Source organism: Dipodomys merriami, unplaced genomic scaffold, assembly GCF_024711535.1.
Source record: "Dipodomys merriami isolate MVZ:Mamm:240054 unplaced genomic scaffold, mDipMer1.0.p SCAF_6, whole genome shotgun sequence".
NCBI lineage: Eukaryota > Metazoa > Chordata > Mammalia > Rodentia > Heteromyidae > Dipodomys > Dipodomys merriami.
The window spans coordinates 18703331-18720136 of NW_027206179.1; the positions used below are offsets into that span (position 1 = coordinate 18703331).

The window sequence follows — 16806 nt, forward strand, 5'->3', positions numbered from 1 at the left end:
TGAAGCAGTCAAGAGACAAAGATGGTACAGCGAGGGGAGAGGAGAATGTAGACTATGAAGAAAGCCATAGGTTTTATGGCTTATACTTCTGTTCTTCATCCTTTCAAAGTAAATAAGCCTAATATACATAGTTATCAATATACTGCTAAGCCCATAGAAGATTAAACTTTCGTAAGAAATTCACCCCAAAATACTACAATGGCTCATAGAATATTGTCCTCCCCTCTCCCCCCCCCATATCTTGATGTTGAAACTGAATGCCTCATATGACAGCATTGAGAAGTAGGCCCTTTAGGGAGGGTATCTGTCACCCACGGGGTTAAGAACCTATGAAAGAGGCCTCATCTTCTACCATTGACAACGCAGCTTCCATGAGGAAGCAAATCCTTAACAGACGGTGAATTTGCTGGTGCCTTCACCTAGGACTTCCCAGCCTCTAGACCTATAAGAAGTAAACTTCTGTTGTGTGTAAGTTGACCTAGTTTATTGTATTTTGTTATAGCACCATGAAAGGACCAAGACAGGCTCAAACAACATAAAAGTGTTTTCTCCACGATTTAACAATGCCAAAGCAGTTGCACAATCACAAAGAGAGGAGTGACTCTGTCCCAAGTCCCAGTTTTGTTTCTTGTAGCTCACATCCTTGGTATGTGGTCCTACCCTCGCTGTCAAAGCTGTGAAAAGCACTACTTCCCAGTTCACAGGGAGGGTCCAAGTGGAATGCAGACTACTTTCTGTGTGATGAGGGACTCGGCACGTGTTATCTGAGGATGTCTGTGTTCTTCAAAAACAGTGGTTGGAATTGTAAAATAGAAGAGCAACAACAGGGAACAAACAGAGAAAAGATAATGCTGAGGTAGTCTCATACATTTTTGTTGACTAATCCCCTGGATGTTTTTAACTGTTTTATGTTAAAATAAAATATGTGCAATTATGTGATGAAATTCTTCCCATTGTACTTACTTTATGTTGGCTTGCTGCAATTCACTGACAGTAAGTTTAATTTTTAGAGTACTGGGTTTATTTTACTTTAGTCTTATGAAAACATAGTCTTAAGATTAAAAAAATACCAGTGAACTACAGATATCATGGTTAATGCTTCCAGTTTTAACAAAGATTTCTTTAGTTTTACTTAGCTTTGGTTAAAAAAAAACTAGTTTTCTACTAGTTTCTTTTTTCTCATCTAAAATCGATTTGAACATAGATTGGTTAAGCCACATTATAATTATCTTCCACGATGAACATTAAGTGTCTGTAGGGCAAGTCAACAAAGTAACTGTGCATCAGCCCTCATCTGAGATGAGGCTTCTCCAAAGCCTAAATGAATCCTAGGCCATCATCGGTGCCTGTCCTGTCACAGGAAGCCTTACCTTCACCATGTGGAAGTCTATACAGTTACCTTTAACTACTGGCCCAATGATTTACAGTAGGCCAATCAGAGCCTATCTGAAATTGTGAGTCCCCTGAACCCAAAGAAATCTGAATTGATGCTAGAGTTATCTCTTCCAGAAAAAAATAATACCTTGTCTGATATTTGCTTAATAATGTGCACAATAGCCCATGAAACATAAGTAAATAATGTATCAGCAAAAATATATACAGAATGTCAAAAAAATATGAGGAGCAACTAACAGTGCCCAATTTAATAGGTCCTCAGTAAGTATTGGTTTCAAGTTAGTTCCTTATTCTTTAGGTCACAGGACAAAAGGTTTTCTAATAGGCAGCAAAGAAAACCATAACTTTCATTCTTCATTTTAATAGGGAGCAAATTTACTTTCATGTAAAGAGTGACATTTGGAATTTTAAGAAGTGCTGGCTCAAGAAATAGTCTTTATATAGACTTAGCATATAAAAAGATCCAATGATTACAGAGTATTTCCCCAAATTTTACTCTACTTGTGAAATGCCCCCAGTGAACTCAAAGCTGTTATGGAACCTTAGAGCCTAGTGGGGAATATTTTTAATTCAACTCTTTCACTGGCATTTGCCCAGTGGTGTAATATATTAGGATATTCTGGAACCCTCTAGAGGACACCAGAATGTTATAGAAGTAGCATATGGTATCTGTCTCTGATTGTTATAAAAATTATTTCCCTTTTTTTCTTTGAAAAAGAATCAACTCTATTATTTTTTTCTAGACTACTTCTTCATAGTAAGTCTTTTGGTGTTAAATTTATATATTCCATTGATACTATATCAAAACTTCTTTAGACTGCAATTAATTTTGGTAATTCCTTTGATCTGTATGACATGATTCTTTTGACATGTCCAAGGAAGTCTGATGGCTTTTCAATTGCTTAACTTTGAATAGGTTTGCTTGTTTTAAATCCTATTATCATTTTAAAAATGATTGGGTTGGGGTCTTTGTTGTACATTTTAGCATCTGGAAATACTTCTGCATTATTAGAACACTCTGAGGGTAGGAAAGATTTATTATTTTTAATCACTGGCAACTAAGAAGTCTATCTTAAAAACTTAAGACTCTTTCATCAATCCTCATAAATCCCACATAAATCTACATCAACCCCTACTGTTTATGAGATTGTTTGCTAGATCATGCAGTAGAAGTAGTAAGCACAAAAACATTGACTTGGAGTTTTGAAATGTATACTATGAGTTATATTAGGGTTAATACTACTTTAGGTGAATTTCCCACTAAAATAGACGTATGCTGGCATGACTTTGCCTAAACAGAGCGAGTGCGGTCAAGATTGTGTTCCCCCCCCCCCAAATCCTTGTCTCTCACGAGTCTGATTAATGGCTAATTTTTAAAAATTAATTTTAGTAACAAGGACATTGATGTCCATTATACTATTCTCTGTAGCCATTTGTATCTTGTAGTTTTTCCTCTAATAACATGACTCTGTTACCAATCTTTTGGCTTTCTAAGGATAAAGCTGGTTATGGGGAGAGCCTGCAGTGCCCATTTTGTTAACCTTGAAGGGTGGGTGACATAAGTAGAAAAGAAGTGGATGAGGATGAGTTTAAAAATTAGTTCAACTAATGGGGGCAGACACAAGGAAATGGGCTGGGTTGGCTTAATCGGGGTATTTGCTATATAAAAAGGCATTTCAAGATAAAGTGTTGCCTGCCAGGAGCTGGTGGCTCACGCGCCTGTAATCCTAGCTACTCAGGAGGCTGAGATCTGAGGATCGCGGTTCAAAGCCAGCCTAGGCAAGAGAGACCATGAGACTCCTACCTCCAATAAACCACCAGAAAACTGGAAGTGGCGCTGTAGCTCAAGTGGTAGAGCGCTTGCCTTGAGCTGCAGAGCTGAGGGACAGCGCCCAGGCCCAGAGTTCAAGCCCCACGACCGACCAAAAAAAAAAAAAAAAAAGATAAAGGGTTGCCTGTCTAGAAAGGATATACATTCCCTCGGGTACCTCTGAAGCCTCTGTATAAAAACATGTGTCTCTAGATTCCAAGGCTCCTCTCCACGCTGCAATACATGCATGTAGCTATGTCTATGTCTGTACCTAGATCTATATTTATATCTACATCTATGTCAATCTAGATCTAGAATCTCAGCACCTGAAGTAAGACCCAAACTGAGTAAAGAGTAAAGAGTATAGGGAACTTGAGTTTTTCTTGCTGTTCAGGTGCTGTCCACATAGCTTCACGAATACAAAGTGAGGACTGATTTTGGCTATGCCAAGTGGTATTCTGCGCCTGTTTCCCTCCCTCCCTCCCTCCCTCCCTCCCTCCCTCCCTCCCTCCCTCCCTCCCTCCCTTCCTTCCTTCCTTCCTTCCTTCCTTCCTTCCTTCCTTCTTCCTTCCTTTCCTTCCTTCCCCAATGCCTATGTACCCTCTCAACTTGGCTCATTATACTTGTTAATTTTCCGTTTTCTAAATCCAGTTTAACAGAAGGCTGTAAGAGTGGCTCTTAGAGGCAGCAGCAGGCTGGCGAGGAGGAGGGAGAGGGTCCTCAAGGTGGTGGGGCGGGGGCTAGGCTGGCTGGGGTGGGCAGCTTTGAGGAGGGACCGGCCAGAGACTGCAGTGACTGCCCTCCCGGGGCTGGTTGAAGCACCTCACTGGTGACGGGTCTGAAAGCACGTGGCTACGTCATGGAAAGCCAGTCTTTTCAACGCAAACTTCCACTCCTCCTCCTCCTCCAGCTAATGCCTGTAACTCCCCATCCGAGGCTGGGCGAGGAATCCGGAGGGGAGATTTTTTTCCTCATGCTCACGCTGCTGCTGGTGGTGGCTGCAACCTGGAAGAGAGAGAGGAAGGAGGAAGGAGATCTGGAGCTCTGGCTACCTACTACGAGACTGACCAGGGCAGGGGGTTCCTGGTAGGATTTCATCTATTCTTCGTGCTGATCCAGAACTGCAGGTGCAAGCCGATGCCACTTAGCTCTGGCGATTGATTATTATTATTACCATTATCATTATCCTTATTCTTTTAAATCTCGACACCAGGAGAAAGAAGGGAGTCTCTTGTCTCCGGCAGTGAGACTCAATCTCCAAGGTGGTATTGGTGTGTGAGTGTGTTCGGTGCTGCCTTTGCTTTGCTTTTCCCTTTTTTCCCCCTTTTTTTCCTCTTTTTTTCTTTCCTTTCCTCCCCCCCCCCAACCCCCTTTCTCTTCTTCCCTTTTATTTTCCTTCTCTCCTAGGGGCTACACAATGGCAGTCTCCTCTCAGTGAGATGAATCCTGCTTTGCTTTCTGCAGATCCACCCATCCTCGCCTCGACCGAATGAAAGGCTATGGTTTTCTCTTGGAGGATTTTTTGGGCATTCCTCTTCTCCCCGATTAGTTGTGATCTCAGTTGGGATTTCTTTGGCTTCATGCTGAGAAAAGGATTTTTTTTCAACCTTTTGCTAAGAATCCGGTGGTGATCAAGGAAAAGGGGGGAAATAAATCATTCACCCTGGCCGAGAAAACACAAGCACTGAGAAGTCTCCAAGAAATAGACCACGTGAGGGGGAAAAACTGGGAGAAGACCCGGAATACCATCGTTTTTCCTATGGTAAAACCGGTGCCCCTCTTCAGGAAAACTGATTTCCAATTATTATTATGCAACCACAGGGATCTCTTCTTTCTCAGGGTGTCTAAGCTGCTGGATTGCTTTTCGCCCAAATCAATGTGGTTTCTTTGGAACATTTTCAGCAAAGGAACGCATATGCTGCAGTGTCTTTGTGGCAAGAGTCTTAAGAAAAACAAGAACCCAACTGGTAAGCAAAACACGCTCGTGTGCTCGGCTTTTTCCTCCATCCCTCCGGGTGCCGTGGCCGGGGCTCGCCCTGCGGTTCTGCTATGCAGGCGGGCGGGCAGCCGGACAGCCGGGCAGGAGGGCGGGCAGGCGGGCAGGCGGGCGGCCGGGCGGGCGGCCGGGGGAGCGGAGCAGCCACCAGGACCGTGTTGCATATCGAGGTGTTGCATGAATAATCAAGTCACAGCTTGGGGAGCTGCGTCTACAACCCAACCCCCCTCCCCACCACCCCCAAACCTCCCCCCCCCCGCCCCCAGCAAGCAGCTCGTGGCGGTGACACCAGTCCAGCCTAAGTGGCAGGAGGAAACTTTTAATTTTTTGTGCCCCCCTCGGAATGCCTTCGATGCAGGTGGTGGGTGGAATGAGTGTGGAAAGGAGGACGGCTGGAAGGTTGCGCCTAGAGGAACTGGAAGGTTTCCTTTACTTGGAAGGGGGGGGGGAGGACATAGCTCGACTTTCTGGGGAGCTTGCACGGATTCGACACCCCGATCCTCCTCCTCCACCTCCTCCTCCGCCGCCGCCGCCGCCGTCAGTTCGGGCCCCCGCCTCCTCCCCCACCCCGCGCCCTGAACTCCTTCCCCTCCTCCTCCTCCTCCCCCTCCCCACGCGTCCGCTGGGAAGCGCGCAGCGCCCCGGGGCTCCTGCCTGGGAGGGAAACCCGATATTTAGAGCCTCGAACCCCACCCCACCCCATTCCCCTTTTCCAGAGTGCTCGCTGCCCTCCCTCCCCACCCCCCGCCGGGGGCGGTGGTCTGGATGGGTTCCGCCTGCCTCCCGTCCTGCGCCCCGGTGCAATCGGGGTTCCAGGAGGGAAACTTGCGGTGCATTACATAAGGAATGCAAATGCAGGTGACCGGGGAGCCGAGTCCCCCGGGCTCACTTCCCCAAGCCTCCCGGAGGAGTTTGGGGGGGGGGCGGCCGTGATGGGGGGGGCGGTGAGGAGCGGGGTGGGGGCAGGCCGGAGGGCTGCGTGGTGGAGGGGGCGCTGCGCTGTCCGCAGGTGTACCGAGTTCACAGCCGCGGGGCCGACCCGTGGCAGGGGTTGGACGGACGGACGGACGGGTCGGGCGGGCACTGCGGTGCTGTAGATCATGGCCTTGCTCGGGCCGCCTGACACTCCCAACTCGGGGGTGGGGTGGGGTGGGGGGCTGCTGGCACCCGGACCCCCCCACGAGGGCTGGCAGCAAGTATCTGGGGCTTCCAGGACCCCAACCTTGTGGTGCGCCCCGAAGGTGGCTGCACGCAGGAGGAACGAGGAAGAGGGGACGAGGCACGGGTGGGCCGGGATGGAGGCAGCAGGCGCGGAGGCCGCGGGCGTGGAGGCCACGCTGGAACCCCGGAAGGAAAGTGAGCAGAGAGATGGCCCGGGGACAGCCGGTGTGGTTAGACGGTGTGGGGCTGGGGGCAGAGTAGGTGGACATTCAGGGGGCAGATGCTGGAGTAGGTGGACGTCCAGGGGGCAGACGGGGTCGTGGATGGGCGTCCAGGGGGCGGATACTTGTGTAGACTGGCGTCGAGGGGACAGACATTCGCATGCTTGGGCTGATGAGGGCGAGGGCGTGGCCTCGGATGTCCACTGAGGTAGTAGGCTTCTGCTGCCATGTGGTGCTGCAGTGGACACTGCTCCTCGGTCCTGGAGCCCTGGCCCTGCGTTCTAGCTCCCCATCCGCCCGGTCCAGCCATCCTCCCCTGTCCCCTGGCCTTTGACCCTTCTCCAGTTCAACTCCTCAGTGTTAAACACACGGAAGTGAGTCCTTACTCACCATTGCGTTTCTGGTTTGGTCCTGAGGGGCATCCGAAGCCCTCACCCACCCCCCCAGGCTATGTTTGCTGATGTCTGGTGCCTACAACCTCCCCCCCCCCCCCATTTTGCAGGGTTTTCCCCACCCCGCCCTGCGTGGGACAGGCCCAGGCCTTCTGGGGGAGAGAGGGACTAGGATACACAGCAAACACAGTGCCAGGCGCTCTCTTGTCAAATGCCTGTGGAACAATGTAGTCCCCCTTTGAGAAAGAAATACTGGAAAAGCAGTTTAAGAAATTATTTAAGCGTTCGATGTTTGTCTAGGGACCTTGAAGTGAAGTCAGTCCGTAGTACTGGAAAGAGGGGAACGTCAGGAATGAACAATACGTTTTTCTTGGTAGGCCTTTATTGTTTCTAGTATTATTATTTGGTAAAGGATTTTGCGGGAAACCCTCATTTTCTTTTCCCCACATACATGCCACCCACTTTCATCCCTCTGGAATAGCTATCTTCCCCTGTCCCAAAGGTGTTAAACAAATGATCCTTTGCTTTCAGAGCCATGTGTTTTGCAGTTTCTGAATGCTAAGGAACCTGGGCATGAGGTGAGGGGTAATCTCCACAGATGTGTTTCTGAAAGCATCATTGACGCCTATAATGTAGAGTTATGCAGAGATCGCCAGGAGGAGAGTTGCAAGCTGAGAGTTGGAACACTTAGTAATTCTTCTTTTTAAAAATAGGACATGTATGCCTCATACTTTTTATTTCAGTTTCTAAAAGTTTTGATGTTCTAAGTTTGAAGCAAACCTAGCCATTCCCTACCAGTCTTGTACTTGGTGATTTTCATTCCTTCTGCGAGTAACTGGAAGCCTACAATCTTTTGCAGATTTTTGATCCCAAGATAGCAGTACAACTAAGCAGTTAATTGGGTAATTAAAATAAAACAAAGGCCAAAATCCTCTTAACTGTTAAAGCCAAAAAAGGAACAGATTGACTACTACCTTTTATGTTATCTTAAATCTAAAAAAAGGACAATTAACTGCTTTCAAACTAAAATGCTCAGCTGAATGCTACCAAGGACCAGGAATTGGGTGTAAAGCACCTGTTATTATTTCAGAGAGAAATACTCATCTTCTTTCCAGAGTCTGCAAATTATGAAATAATTTACTGATCACTCCCAGTTATTTAAATTGTCAGCAATTTCCGGTAGTGTGGTCAGAGGTTCCTGGGAAGAATTGCAATGTGGGTTGATATGCAAATGAGTAGATCATGAATGTGTGAATTTGGGGTAAAGTTATTTCATTCAGCTTTTAATTAGATATGTGGTATTTACAGTATTTTGTAGTTTTATGTAAAACTTAACAAACAGCTTACATGTGTTTATGCTATATGTACTTAAAAATAAACTGCAATCATTCTGAATACTGGATATATGCTAAATTTGCTATTTTTGTAAAACACAATCTCACAGTACAATGATTATCAGAGAACAGGCTTGCATATTCTCTCTCTCTCCTCCCTTTCCTTCTCCTCTCTCCCTCTCTCTCTTCCTCTCTCTCTCCTCTTAAATGTCCTACTTTCCCTTACTTTTCTAGCAGAGCAATAGCTGTGCATTTAGAATAAATGTTACTGGCTGCAACTTTCCTCGTATGAGTCATGCAAGGTAACTATATTTTGAACAGTCATTAAACAGGGAATACTAAGCCCAGGTACTTATTGTGCCTGGAGGAAGCTTGGTATGTTTCTTTGAATCAGTATGAGAGTTTAGATTGACCAGTGTATATAGCAGACCAGTTTAGGAAATAATCTAGGTCACTGCTTTTGAAGCAAAGAGTGATAAGAAAACTGGCAACAACACAACACAAAACAAAAGCCCCAATAAAGATAAATACTAAGGTCAAGGAATTGCTATCTTTTCTGACAGATAATATAAAACAAGCCAAGAACTCTCAAATGTGTTCACCCAGTAAGCCACAAACAGTACTTCTAAACCTCCCGACTATACTAGGACTCTAAGATGTACAGATTTAAAGATAAATCTCAACCCAAAGAGACTTTTATTAAGTTTCTGTGTCAAGAAAGGTATATGATGTGTATGTCCTAGGCCTAGTTCTGCATAGCACTCTGAGAATAGCTCCAAGCTGTGGCTCTGACAATCTCCATTTCTGAACTCAGTCTCTTCTGCCATGTAACTTTGTGCAGGGTGGGGTGGGTCCCCTAGGCACATTCTGGCCTTGGGTGCTTTTCTGATCTGGTTTTGCCTTTCCTTAAGCTGTTTCAGTATATCAAACCAGGCTTGCCACTGTTTTTAATTTAAATCTACTTCTTTTCCCTTCTCTTCCTTTCCCTTCCCTTCCCTCCCCTCCCTTCTTTCTTTTTCTTTCTTTCTTTCTTTCTTTCTTTCTTTCTTTCTTTCTTTCTTTCTTTCTTTCTTTCTTTCTTTCTTTCCTTCCTTCCTTGCTGCCTTTTCTTTCTTGTTGGTTTTGTTATTTTTAAGCTACTTGTCTAGGACAGACAGAGTATTTTGAAGTTAGGAAATAGGGAGCAAGGGAAGAAAACAAAGAGTCAGCACTTTTTATTCCTTCTTTGGAGCCTGCAGATTCATCCTGGCTTTCTATAGAACTGGGTGAACCACAATTAGGCCACAATGTCTGCATTTCTAAACCCTATAGTAAATGAAGGCACTGAATTCAGGCAGCAAGGCTGGAACACCAAACAGGTGTAAGGTTCTTCCTCTAACACACTTGGCTTTGGAGTGGGATCCCATGTAAGGTGAGATGGCCTTGGACTCCTTCCAGAAAGCTTCAGTTACTAAGGTAGCAAAGTAAGTTCTGCTTTGTCAACCGAAAGATGGCATTTGTACTGACTTGTTCGTTTCTTGAAGTCTATATTCAAGTTAACAACTGTAAAATTCAATGCATAATAATCTAAATATAGTTTTAACAATGAAGGTGACTTAAGTTGTACTTATATCAGCTTGTTCTCATCTTCCTCCATGGGGGAATTTGTTCAAATAATGCATTACTCCACGAAGGGACTAACGCTAATTCTGTGTCTTACTTCTGTTCTGTTCTATAAACTTCTTTATGTTCAAACCCAGCATTCCATGTTTTAGCAACACAAACATTGGAGAGTTTTGTGAAGTGTTTTTATACATAAGTTAACTAGAACAACAACTAATGTTTTCACTTCTTTGTACATCTTGGCATCATACTTCAGTCATATTGATTGACCAGTTTTCTATAAATACCATGTTAATTCCTCAAAATGGAAGCATCCCCCCCATAGTTTCTTATGCCTTATGGGCAAAGGGCTGGGGCACTTCAACGGTGTAGCAGGAATTCCTCTGTTGTTTTAAACAATTCATTGCATTATTCTATGTTTATCCTTAAGTAGTTGTACAAAGGGGTTTCAATGGGACATGTCAGTTTGTGAGTACAAAGTAACCTGATCAATGTCACTCCTTTCATCATTCTTCCCCCCATCTCTCTGACTCTCCCTATAGTAAATGTGGAGGAAGATGATGTGTCAGAAGAATCTCTACTTACACATCCACCAGAACAGTGTGGTGGTTTGTGTGGTGTTCTTTAAACTTGGATATGGAAGTGCAAGGAATTTTCTGAGGGAGATGTCACCAATTATTCTTAACAATACTGTTGAAAGTATGTTCAAAACGTAAAAGAATGGATAATGAAAGAAAGGGAAGTCAGAAGGAGGAACTCTAAGGACTTTTTAAGCATGAAGGCCATAGGAGGAACAGTGGTTTCAGTCTGCACAGACAGCAGGGACATTTCCTGAAGTTTTGGTGGGTCTAACCAACTACCATCATCCAAGAAAGTTTCCTAACAATGCTGGGTGCGGAAGTGCTTACCATGGTCTCTGACAATACCTCTGCCGTGGATGCATGGCAAGTTTCCAATGTCTCAGTAAAATGGGTGAGAAATAGGTGTTTTCACAAAAGCCAAGTGTATGTAAGCGGTAGGTTCAAATTTCATTTAATGTGTGCCCCTTTCAAACAGAGATTTGTTTTCTAAATGATAAAAATCGAAGACAGAAAACAGCCACCAGTGGCCACTGTGTGTAGCCTTGTGTTTGTATGTGTGCATATTCGTGCTGGTCCTGGAGCCTGAGCTGGGGGGGGGGGGGGTCTGGGTGGTCACTGTCCCTGAGCCTTTTTTGCTCAAGGCTAGTTAAGCTAGCATCACATGAGCCGCAGCTCCGCTTCCAGCTTTCTGGGTAGATGATTGGAGGTATGTCTCATGGACTTTCTTGCCCAGGCTGGCTTCGATCTGCCATCCTCAGATCTCATCCTCCCCGGTAGCTAGGACTTCTTTGAGAACTCGAGGCCTGCAGTCTGTCCCTCGCGGATGCGATGCGTGTCTCAACGCTGCACGCGGGGGTGGGGGTGTCAGATGCTTTCACATCACACGTGTTGGGGTGCCCCGGGGGTCACGGCGGCGGCCAGGCCTGCCTCCGTTCCTGGCGCGGCTTTCCCGCACAAGTTGAGAGGTTTGCTCCCCTGTCCTGGGGACTTCTGGAGGCCGGCTGCAGGATCCTGCCCTGCGGGGCGCGGGGTGCAGGGTGCGCCGCCAGCGGCTGCCCCGGACGCCGCGTCCTCCGCTGGGACCCCCCAGCGTCTGTCCCCCGGCCTCCCCCCGCCCCTCTTCGGGGCGCCGTCTGCGGGCCGGGCGGGCGGCGTGGCGGGAAAACCGCGGGTCGTGACACCTCGTCATCATGGCTTTTCTGCAAAGCCATGCGCCCGCCGAGCGTGGGACCCCCGAAGCAGCGACGGGGACTAGCCGGTGTGTGTGTATGGGGTCCCCGGCGGCGGCCCGCGAACCTCCCTCCGAGCCTCGGGGCGCCGCCGCTACGCAATGCGGCGGAAGCGTCCCGCTAGAGCCACCGTAGCGCGGGAAGTTTCCGTTGCTGCGGAGATGACCTCTGACCCTGGAGCGTCTCAGGCCGCCCGGCCGGCCGGCGGGCGGGCGGGCACCGCGTTACCATGGAAACCGTGGTGGTAGTGGGGCGGGGGGAGTCGTAACGCCGCGGGGTGGGTGGGGGGGACGCTCGGAGCTCCCACTGAGGCGGGGCCGGGAGCCCCGGAGCCCCGCATCACCCCGGGCGTGTGTGGGGCGCGCTGGCGGGTCAGTCCGCACTCCGGGGCACCCGCGGGCTAAGGGCTGCGCAGGAAGTTTGTTTGGCCCACAGGTGGGTGCGGGCCGCGCGCTGCCCCGGCCCCGCACCCGCCCCGGCCGCGCACCCGCCCCGGCCCCGCGCCGCCCCGGCCCCACGCCCGCCCCGGCCCCGCGCCGCCCCGGCCCCACGCCCGCCCCGACCTGCAGGGCCCCCGGAGCGCGCTCCGCCCAGGAGGAAGCTCCCTGGGGTCTGGGGAGTTTGCGTGCACGCCGAGAAGGAGCCCGGGGTCCGGCCTCAGTTTCTCCACCTGCCATTCAGAGACCCTGGCGGGCACCTGGGGCTGTGTGGGCCCCGGCGCCCGCGGGTGACCAGCGGGGCGTTGGACGCGGCTGGCCCCCCACTAGGGTCCCTCCTGGTCTCCATTGCCCAGGGGCGAGCAAGTCTGCCCGGCTTGCCTTGTCCCTTCTTGGGCTCTTGGGAAAGATCACTTGAGCTTTCAGTCTATTTTAATAGCTCGTTTGCAAAGCAAGCCGTCGATGGAACGTTCTTTTCAGGGCCTATTCCAACTCTAGAAACTTAGGACATCGTTCCTTTAGGATGACCTTCTCTTTGCCAACTTTCCCATAACTACAATCTTTTCTTTTTTGGGGGGTCGGTTGTGGGGCCTGAACTCTGGGCCTGGGCGCTGTCCCTCAGCTCTTCAGATCAAGGCTAGCGCTCCACCACTTGAGTCACAGCGCCACTTGCGGCTTTTTTCTGCTTTTGTGGTGCTGAGGAATCGAACCCAGGGCCTCGTGCATGCAAGGCAAACGCTCTACCATTGAGCCACCTTCCCCATAACTACAATCTTTTAAACACTTCTTACACACTTAAAAAGTACCACTGGAGTTGGACTTATTGGTGGCTCAAAGCTGTAATCCTGGTTACTCAGGAGGTTAAGATCTGAGGGTTTCGGGTCCAAAGCCAGCCTGGGCTGGAAAGTCCTTGAGATTCTTACGGCCAATTAACGACCAAACAGCTCCAAGGGGAACCGTGACTCACACGGTAACGCAGGACAAAAACATTCAGGGACAGTACCTGGGCCAAGAGTTCAAGCCCCAGAGCCAGCATAAATCAAAGTGGCTGGGTACCTGGTATTGACTCTGCAGTAGGTGGGAATAGAAGAGTTCTTCCCTCAAGGAACCAGCAGGAGAGACAAAGGAAAGGGATCTGTTGTGATGGTGTGAGTTGTGCTGTGAGCTGTAGGTGGATGAAGGTGCTCTAGGTCCAAACCAAAGGCTGTAGGTGGCTTTCTGGAAGAAATAAAAGTCATGAAGACTAAGCGGTACCAGGGAATGAAACCGGTTAACCTGTTGAGGAAGTGACACAAATATACCCTAAGCTTTGGGGGCAAGAGAAGAGTGTGGTTCAAGAACGCTAAGTGAGGTACAAGTGAGGAATTTGTGATGGGTGTTAGTAGGAAGTGGCATGTGGTGGTTAGAAAGGAGGCAGTAACATTTGTGTGTTCTCTGATCCAATTTACCCTTTTAGCAACCATCATGGCTCAATGTAGAAATTAAGTTGGAGTCAGGCAACTGTGAAACTAGAAAAGCCACAGAGGAAGCACTAAAGCAATAAGGCAGATGAAGGATCAAATCATGTGTCCAGGAGGAAATACAGTACATCTTCAGGGACAGTTTGAATTTGGAAAGGAAGTTGAAAGCAAAGTCTAGAATGTTCTGCCTGCGGCCTTTTGTTTGGACAACTCTTGTTGCTACAATCCTCTGGCTCTTTGTCAATCATACACCCTTCTCTTTGAAACATGGAATAAAACTCCAGATTGAGAAACTCCAGATTGCAAAGTTGAGGAAACTTGTTATTGAAACAAGCCAGAAATTTTGACATATTCTTGTTCAAAAGTTAAATAATTCTAGGAGAGGTGCCCTAGCATAAAGAGTTTATATTTCCTGACTTCAAATATGAACATCATTAGGGATGGGGAAAAATGCTTTACAATAAAGATGAGTCCAACTGTTCTTTTTATGATCATATTCAATTCTTTTTATGATAATATGTAATTCTTTGCCAGTAGTAGATATTCATGAACACAGTACTTGGTTCAGTTTGAGTAGTCAAATAGTACAATTAAAAGTTTTCAGACTGAACAGGTCTGGCAAGAAAAGAGAAGGAAGTGTGAATTTGCTTAATTTACATATCTAAGTATATGCACCTGTGTTTTAGATAGCACTGAATGTAACTGTAATTAAAATGCCTCCCCGTCTTTTTTTTTTTTTTCTCTTTTGCACAATCACAGCGGATCAGCTCAGTGTGTGCAAGCCTCTTCTGTGGTGCTGATGCTCCCTCCTAGATAGAGGGGTGCTGGGGAGGAATTGTCATATCTATTCTTTCCACTGACTGTGTGCAGCACTCGCGCTATTATTGTATGTTAACAAACCAAGGAATGTGAAAATAAGAAGAAGGCCAAGGACTAACACAAATGACATTTAATTGTGAGCTTTATTTTTTAAAAACAAGTGTCAATTGTGAGCTTTATTTATTTTTGGAATCGCTTAATGTCAAACTCACCTTTAGTGTGTCACTGATGTATTTAGCAGGTAATGTCATTCTTTTTTATTATATTTTTATTGTCAAGGATATGGACAGAGAGGTTACAGGTACATAAGTAAGGTAGTATGTTCCATGTCTAACTTGTTACTCCTTTCCTCTTCTGCCTCCCCCCCCTCCCCAGTCTCTTAAGCAAAGAAAGGGCTCTGTGTGCTAGGCGACCAGAGTCCCTTTGCTAATCAAACACTCAAGGCTCACCATCATTCTGCCCTAATGTTTTATTGTTGGGCAGATTGAAAGCAGTAACCCGATATGCTCAAGTCTCCTGACTTGTTTTTTAGACTTTAATAGTTTTCATCAACTTACTACTGTTTCTTTTCTATTACAAATATTTTTCCACTCACAGGATAATGAAGTAAAGTTTCCTGTTTCTCAGACATATAGTAATACAGGGAAAGCTTTGAAAATTTAACTGATATAGAAACATAAAAAGTATACATTTATAGGTTTCCATAAGCTATCTTAATACATGTACGCAGTGGGTAATATTGATAGGAAATACTTTTACTGAAATGAATGTCAGCTGTTAGGAATATTTTAATGAAGCAGCGAATCGATGTAGGGTATCTTGATCTGTTTTCTGTTGCTATGACAATATTGTGGGCCAGGTGATTCATAACAAGTAGAAGTTTATCTAGCTCAAGGTTCTGGAGGCTGATGTTGGTTAGGTGAGAATCTGTTTCTGTGTCACCACATGGCAGAGGACATGACCTTATGAGACAGAGCAAGCTAGTAAGCAAGGCACTCCCTTGATAGCTCTTTAGCCTACTCAAGAAGGTAGAACCTCCCTGACCTGGTCAAAGCCCCATCTTACAAAGTTGACCATAAGATTTCCACTTAATTTTCTGAAGGGACAAACCACATTCAAACCTAAGTGCTGAGGTTATTGCCCATGGTTTTTAGACTCCTACTTATATTTTATTTTAAAATATTGGGAAAAGTATTAAGTATACAGCACGAAGGTAACCGAGTCCATCTCTGGCGTGTATGCCATTGCACGGGGACCAGTGTATATATGCCTCAGGGTGACCTGCTGTGGAGGGCCAGGGAATATGGTTGATGCCCTCTGACTTTAGTCTTACCTATGCCAAACGTGCTTTTCCATCCCCGAGAATTATCTCTGTGTCATGCTCTCTGTATTTGTGTCATCCTACCCTGCATTTCCTCCTATCATAATTTTCTATTTTCCTTTCTTTAAATGTCTTTTGGGAGTTTTGTCATAAATTTCCTCTTCAGGCAATTTCAGGATTACTACACCATTGCATTTTCAACTGTTTCATGCATTACCTTGGGGAAACAGGCAAATAATACAATGGTCAGAAAATAACTGGATACTTTGTCTGAACTATAAACACCCAAGTGGCATCACTTGACTTAACTTTAAATTTTTCCTCTCTGTATTTCACATTAACATGTAAAGGGACCAAATGAATCTGTAGTCTGTTAAATTATATGATTAAATTACTTGGGGGTTATTATAAATACACATCATCTAATTTCCCCATTAATAGGTGGAAATTAAACTTACTAGATTTTAAAGGCATATTGTTGCTCTTTTGCTTCAACACATTATTCTGAATTATTTTAAGTTCTTTTATCATTACTCTATATAGGTAATACAGTTACTGTTTAGAGAATGCTTTCTATGTACTAGGTACTCTATTTGTATTAGCTCATTTAGTTCTTAAAACCACAGGTAGGAAGTTCTGTTATACTTCTGTAATAATTATGAAGCCTAGGACTGAAGACATGCCTCATAGTAGTTAGAGTGTTAGGCTAAAAAAAGGAATGAAAAATAATTAAGGAAGTGTCTGAAGAGCCCCCAGTTATTACCAGTAAGATCTGGGTATATACCTATGAAATAGTAATCCAGAATAGATACTCTTAAATCCTTACATTGTGCTGCCTCTTTAAAAACAGTGTCCTGTAGCATATATGTGAATGTAATCAATAGATTTGTGTTTTTATAAATCATCCTGACCTGAAATTAAGAGGAACTACAATAAGTTCAATGTTTAGAAATCTAGAATTTTTAATCTTTAAAAAAAATTAAGATAGCATTTATATACATGTAGCTTGCTGTGTTTGACAATTGTGGGCATTATTGTAACAACCCAA

The 16806-nt window shown here is 45.9% G+C and overlaps 1 protein-coding gene across 4 annotated transcripts in view; it reads left to right on the top strand.

The window, feature by feature from the left end:
* Positions 1 to 4100: 4100 nt before the first annotated feature.
* Positions 4101 to 16806, top strand: part of Fgf14 (fibroblast growth factor 14) — a 530980-nt gene continuing 518274 nt past the window's right edge. Inside the window, exons 1-2 of one of the 4 annotated variants that reach the window (XM_070002659.1) lie at positions 4101 to 4332; positions 4613 to 5172. In XM_070002659.1, the coding sequence (XP_069858760.1) occupies positions 4965 to 5172 (208 nt within the window). In that variant the 5' untranslated portion in view covers positions 4101 to 4332; positions 4613 to 4964. Of the gene's footprint in view, positions 5173 to 6039; positions 6060 to 16806 lie in introns of those variants that run through there. The other 3 variants (XM_070002658.1, XM_070002657.1, XM_070002665.1) reach the window with 3 other exon arrangements.